The sequence below is a fragment of the Ictidomys tridecemlineatus genome, unplaced genomic scaffold, assembly GCF_052094955.1.
Source record: "Ictidomys tridecemlineatus isolate mIctTri1 unplaced genomic scaffold, mIctTri1.hap1 Scaffold_1260, whole genome shotgun sequence".
NCBI classification, from domain to species: Eukaryota; Metazoa; Chordata; class Mammalia; order Rodentia; family Sciuridae; genus Ictidomys; species Ictidomys tridecemlineatus.
In genome coordinates this window covers 82,973-89,578 of record NW_027521144.1, presented here as the reverse complement: position 1 = coordinate 89,578, position 6,606 = coordinate 82,973, and the positions used below count along the sequence as shown (strand labels likewise).

At 44.7% G+C, this 6,606-nt stretch overlaps 1 protein-coding gene across 1 annotated transcript; it reads left to right on the top strand.

The window, feature by feature from the left end:
- The first annotated feature begins 167 nt into the window (after positions 1-167).
- LOC101972927 (proteasome activator complex subunit 3) lies at positions 168-6,559 on the top strand. The gene is made up of 11 exons (XM_005321900.5): positions 168-453; positions 1,151-1,183; positions 1,303-1,365; positions 1,556-1,660; positions 2,517-2,565; positions 3,173-3,285; positions 3,511-3,579; positions 3,711-3,778; positions 3,877-3,931; positions 4,052-4,138; positions 4,834-6,559. Exons 1-11 carry the CDS (start codon positions 412-414, stop codon positions 4,912-4,914), a joined length of 765 nt encoding a protein of 254 aa, XP_005321957.1. The 5' UTR covers positions 168-411; the 3' UTR covers positions 4,915-6,559.
- Positions 6,560-6,606: the final 47 nt, after the last annotated feature.

Here is a 6,606-nt window from a genome sequence, read left to right as displayed (position 1 = left end):
GCACTCAGTAACCCCTCCACCCCTCCCACCCTCCTTTTTATTTCGATACTACTCAGCACAGGAGCCCGGGTAAGACGAGCTACCCCATGAGCCCACCGAGCTAAGTCTCAGAGAGGCTGCGCGGAGCACGTGCACATCCTCGCAGGAGTCTCGGCGATTGGCTGTGACGTAACTTCCGGCGTGAGCGGCGAAAGCCGGGAGGGCGAGCGAGGGAGCGAGCAGGCAGCAGGCAGCAGGCGGGCCGCCGGACGTACGGCCGGCACGGAGGGAGGGAACGAGCGAGTAGTGAGAAAGCCAGAGAGGGCGGCGGGGTCCCGAGGGCTGCCGAGATTCCTCAGGTCCCTCTGGCCCCCTCCCCGGAGCCCACAGCGCCTCCGGTCTCCAGCGGAGCGGACACGGCCCGGCCCGGCCATGGCCTCGTTGCTGAAAGTGGATCAGGAAGTGAAGCTCAAGGTAGCCGCACCGGTCCGGCACTTCTTACCCCCGGCTTCGAACCCCCAGCAGCCTGAACAGCTCCCCACTCTCCATGGCGTCTTTGTCTCCCTGGGGACATCAGCTCTGAGCTTCCGCTCTGTTCAGCCCAGCCCCCCACTCCCGGAGATGGCATGGGGGAAAGGATAACATTGGGTGGCTTTCTGTACTGCGTATGGTATTGGAGAGTCCGGAGGAGACCTCCGCGGACGCGAGTTGGACTCAGTGCTTTAGGCCAGTGACAGCTGGAAGTCCCTCAGCCCAGCAACGTCCCCGCCCCCAGACGCTGCTGCTGACCCTGCCCTTGGAGGCCCGCCTGGCTCGTGTATAGGCCAGGCCTGGGTGGGAGTTGGCACGTTTGTGAGCTCACATCCCTCTATCTACCTGTCTTTTGTCTGCTTAATCAAATTCAAACAGCTTCAGACACAGGGAGGAGGGAGGGAGGAAGGGGAGAGGAGAGGACACAAACGGGTGCCCTCAAGCCCCGACTTTCCCTCTCCTGAGATGGAGAAATGGATCCTCAAAAAAATAAAGTATCTGCAGTCTGGGGGCCTCTCACCTTCTCATTACAATTTCAAGGTGAGGGAGACGGCTGGGTTTGGGATTTCCCATCCTGCCCTTACCTCTTTTGCCAGATACTGAATTGCTCCTACTGAGTAACTCTCTTTGTTAATTTTAGGTTGATTCTTTCAGGGAGCGGATCACAAGTGAGGTAAGTGAAATAAATAGAAAAATGAATGTTGATTAATAGTTGGTAATTTCCCAGAGAAGAGAGATCTGTAGAGAGACCTTCCCACAGTTATTAATTCAGCTGTATTTCCCCTCATCTAGGCAGAAGACTTGGTGGCAAATTTTTTCCCAAAGAAGTTATTAGAACTTGATAGTTTTTTGAAGGTGAGAGACCTTTTTCTTTCTTAAATTCCCCATTTTGGGGGTCCTGATCTTTCTGATAAGTGACAAATTGTGTTGATTCTGCTTTGTTTTGTACTGTAAAGCACTTCACTCCTTGACCTTCAAATGAAGTATTTCTTTGTTCAGCTTGAAAAAACTAATTTGGTTTTTGGGGTTGGTGTCTCTCTTTTAGGAACCAATCCTAAACATCCATGACCTAACTCAGATCCACTCGGACATGAATCTCCCAGTCCCTGATCCCATTCTTCTCACGAATAGCCATGATGGACTGGATGGTGTAAGTGTCTATTTATCTTTGTGTTCTTAAGCAGTAGGTTCTTGATCCTCTATTTCCTGGTAACTTGAAGATGTACATAGAAGACAATGGGAATCAGATATGAGGACTAGGATTCTTGAGTGTTATAGACATGATGGTTCAGTATATTCCTTTTAACCCCTGATTCTCACTTATAACATGAGGTGAATATGTTAATGCTACTTTTAGTGTTTGAGCGAGTTTCAAATAGGATTAACCTCAGGTTGCCTGACTTTTCCCATGGCTCTAAACAAGACTTTTCATACCTCTTTTCAATGTCTTGAGTCTTGTTATGGATGAGAAATTCTTACTATATAATTACAGGCCCTGTCTTTGCTGTTCATCTTTAGCACCTAGTCCTCATTAGTCATATGTCCACATTCTGTTATAATACCAATGAAGTTGTATTGTTTTTTGCTTGCATCACTGTCTCATTGATAGACCTTGCACATCTGGAAGTCAGGAACTGTCTCCACTTTGTATTCTCAACTCCTAGTATTGTTCCTGGTTACATAGCAGGTGCTAATTACATGTTTGTTGATTGAATATTGTCTTTATTTGTAGAACCAGCAGATTTGTGCGTATTTCTTTGATTATTTTCACTATTTTCACCATGCCTTGATTAGTTTATTTTTCCTGTACTTTATCATCTTCCCTCTCCCTTGATTGCTTTGTGGCAAAAACCTTTTCTGAAAGCCTTATGTGTACTTGGGAATTTGTGCAGAGATTAAAAGACAATCTATGGGATTGAGGAAGGGAGTAAACTTGCTTGAAGGGTATCTTGTGATGGGCATGTGAGTGTTGAAGGCAGGCTAATTCCTGCCTTTTTGTTCCTCAGCCCACTTATAAGAAGCGAAGGTTGGATGAGTGTGAAGAGGCGTTCCAAGGTAAGAGCTGCCTCTACCCCAGCTCAACAGCAGCCCTGAGAAATAGGATGGATCTAGACTTCAGTCAGGAAGCAAGATCTGATTTTATTTCTCAGAGTAATCACCAGTCCTCCAAACGTAGCCATTATTTAATGCTCTAAACTTGGTTTTCCAAAAAACAGAGTATTTGATTTAGTGTGGATTGCTAAGAGAGAACAATTAGAAATTGAAACTCCACATCTCAGATTTTTTGTGGAAATTCCAGTTCTGGGTTATTTTTTAAACTCACACACACATGCACATACATATACATACACACAGATATATATATATATATATATATATATATATATATATATATATATATATATATATACACACACACACACACACACACACCCTTTTTTTCCTTTTTAAAATTTCCTTATTCTGAAAAGCTTTTAGCATACTTTAGCTATTCATCTATTGATGCATGTGTCTCTTACTCTGATAGTGGTGTCGTGGTAGGACTGTGACAGATAAAAAGGAGTGGTCATAGCATCTCATGAGTGCAGGGAAGAAGAGAAAAAGGTAGAGGATGCTGAGGTTTCCTCCCACCCTAATCATTTGACCTTCCTATCTCTGCCAGGAACAAAGGTGTTTGTGATGCCCAATGGGATGCTAAAAAGCAACCAGCAGCTGGTGGACATAATTGAGAAAGTGAAACCTGAGATCCGGCTGCTGATTGAGAAATGTAACACGGTAAGGCTGGGGCTAGTGACCTGTGGGCTGGCCTTAAATAGTTCCACTTGAACTGTGAAAACTGATGGATGCAGGGTTGGAGGCATGTGTAGGGGTTGGCAGACTAGGTAATCCTGAGTCCTGTGTCCCTAGCATCTAGCTCCAGCATCATGAATCATGGGCTTCAGGGTTTCAGCAGAAAAGGCCAAAGTCGTCATATGTATGTTTTGATCTCGCAATTTCCAGGTCAAAATGTGGGTACAGCTCCTGATTCCCAGGATAGAAGATGGGAACAACTTTGGTGTGTCCATTCAGGTAAGATGCTTATATTACAAGGTTGGGGAGATACGTCATCTCCCCTGTTTTATCTATTTTCTCTTTGGGATTGCTGTATAGTAACATGGAAGTGGCTTTTGACTCACTTATTTTTGTTTGCTTTTTCCCAGGAGGAGACAGTTGCAGAATTAAGAACTGTTGAGAGTGAAGCTGCATCTTATCTGGACCAGATTTCTAGGTAGGGCTGCTTATGCTTGGCCCAATAACTCGCGGTTGTGAGGTGGTAGGCACTATTCAGGATCTCCTGCAGCTTCTTCCTCTTCTTTCTCCTTCCAGATATTATATTACAAGAGCCAAATTGGTTTCTAAAATAGCTAAATATCCCCATGTGGTAAGTGTTTGTGGCCAAAGGGTGGAGGTGGCAGGATAAGGAGGAGTGACATTACTGGGAATGAGCTATCTGAACAGTCAGATCTTGGGGACTAGCCTTTTTCTCTGCCTGTCCTCATAGGAGGACTATCGCCGCACCGTGACAGAGATTGATGAGAAAGAATACATCAGTCTTCGGCTTATCATATCAGAGCTGAGGAATCAATATGTGAGTAACTTTGGTTCTTGCCTGAAGTTGCCTTGATTTCTACTTCTTTTGAGAATTTTCTTAAAACTTTCTGAGGGTTGGTGGTAAAATAAATAAAACAGCCAGATGCAGTAGCATGTGCATGTAATCCGAGCCACTCAGGACTCTTGAGGCAGGAGAATGGTGAGTTGAAGGATAGCCTAAATAACAGTAAGACCCCATCTCAGAACAAAAAACAAAACTGTAGAACAAATTCTTCTCATGAAGGGGTGCTGGGAACATGAAATCATTGAGGGGGGTCTACCTGGGTATCTCCTTTCTATCTAGGTGGGTGTGTATATGAAATATAGTGGTAATGGTTAGATATGAGTCTTAGAGTCAGAAAGACCTAGGTTTAGGACCAAATTCCATTTATGATATGTGACTTCTGTCTTGTTCAAGCTTGATTTCAGTTTCTTAATCTCTAAAAGGGGATTTAATATCTACTGTACAAAAATAAGTTGTTAAAATAAGGGGTATCGTACATTTAGACTCTGGGGCAATGCTCAGTCAGGCCCACTTGAATGATTTAAGAGAGGTAGTACAGCCAATCTGAATGCAGTTTCAGTGAGTGGGACTGGGATGACATGAATGATAGCTTGGGGATTTGTGGCAGTATTTCATTTTCTTGGTAAGGGTTGAACAGATGTGTGATTCCCTGATCCCTCTTCTCCCAGGTCACTCTACATGACATGATCCTGAAAAATATCGAGAAGATCAAACGGCCCCGGAGTAGCAATGCAGAGACACTGTACTGAGGCCAGGGCCAGGGCCAGGGGACTCTGTGAGTCTGGCTCAAGACCGACATTGCCTTGGTTTGTTACATGACTATCGTGATGGGGAAACTGGCTGGAAATAGTAATCACACCTCTCTGTTTTTAGTTAGAGTCTAATGAAACTCTCATCTAGTTCCGTGATGTGTTTACCTCTTTTTTCAGGCCTCAGGAACTCTTCTGTCCTTCCCTAGTACCCTACACCCAGCTTGTCCTAATTTCTGGAGAACTCCCAGGTTTGTGCTTACAGGATATTGGCACAAGAACACTTGTGTTTTCTCTCTCCCCTTTCGCACTCTGCTTGTCAGACTTTGTGTTCTCTTCCTTTTGATTGATTGGTTAGAAGCTAAGGGAACTATAGGGAGAATGCTAGGTGGTTTTTAGGAACTGAAGTGTGTGTGTGTGGGGGAACCATCTCCTCTCTTCTTGTTGTAAGGCTAGATGGTGTGTCTTGCATCTGTGGGACATTGAATTCTCCCTGCCACAGTTGCCCTGGTGATAACTTAGAGTTTCCCTTTTATTCACATCCCACCTTGAACCTAATCGTGACAAACAACATCTTAGGCCTTCAATATCCTTAACACCCTCAGATGTTTTATAACTGGGGGTTTCACATACACATGTATATGCGTGTTGTACACACACATACGGATTTGCACACACACCTTCTTACTCCAATACCTTGCATACCTTCTTCTTCCTCTGTAGTCCCTTTCACATACACCCCTTTCAGGAGGTGATAGTTGTCATATACCCAGGGAAAAGTCCTGGAGCCATCCTCCCTCCTGATATTGTTGCTGCTTGGTGCCCAGGGTGAGTTGGAGGAGAACTGAGAGTGGAGATCAAAGGGCTGAGTTAGGCCTGTTCTCTGACTTGGTCCTTCTGGTGTTATGAAATGGCTGGTCCTTTGACTCCTGATTGCCTTTTCCCAGGCCAGTTGTACATTGGGGTGGGGTGTCTGCAACTGTGAGGTCTAGACGCTGCTGCTCCTTTGGGAAATATTTCTCTTATTTATAGTATTGTGCTTCTGGGGAAAGCAGCCATTTGTGTGTATATGTGTGTGTGTGTGCACATACATATGATGTATATATGTGTGCGTGTGGGAATACGCCAGGCAAGTCAAAACCATAGAAGAGTCAGTTGCCTCTCTTGAACCTTCCAGAGATATCATTTATTGTTACAGCTTTTTTGTTAACCCCCGTTTCCCCCCAGCTTTTATTTTCCTGCTAATGAGAGTTGATATCTGTGTAGTCTGCCAGTGACTCTCAGTGTCTATTTCTGAATTTTATTCTTCCCTGTCTCTGTCTTCCAACCCCAATCATATCCATCTGGGATGCATCATTTTTACTCCCAGTATTCTGTAGAAAAGGAGCCGGGATGCTGTCTTCCCATGAATAGTGTTCAGTAACAAACCAATTGCATTTTAGTTGGGCAGTGCCCTTACCTACCTGTACCCCCGCATCCTTTCCAACTAAAACCCTTCCCTCCTCCCACCATGTGTTTCTCAGTTTCCCTTTTTGTTCAATTGTTCTGCTGCCTCCTCACCTTACTACCCTTGGATTGTAATGTAAAATTCTTTTACCATGTCAAGAAATTATTAAAAATACAGGTACTTTGACCTCTTTCTAAAGCTGGAGACCCTGGTGCCATGCTCTATTGGCAAGGGACATACTGGTT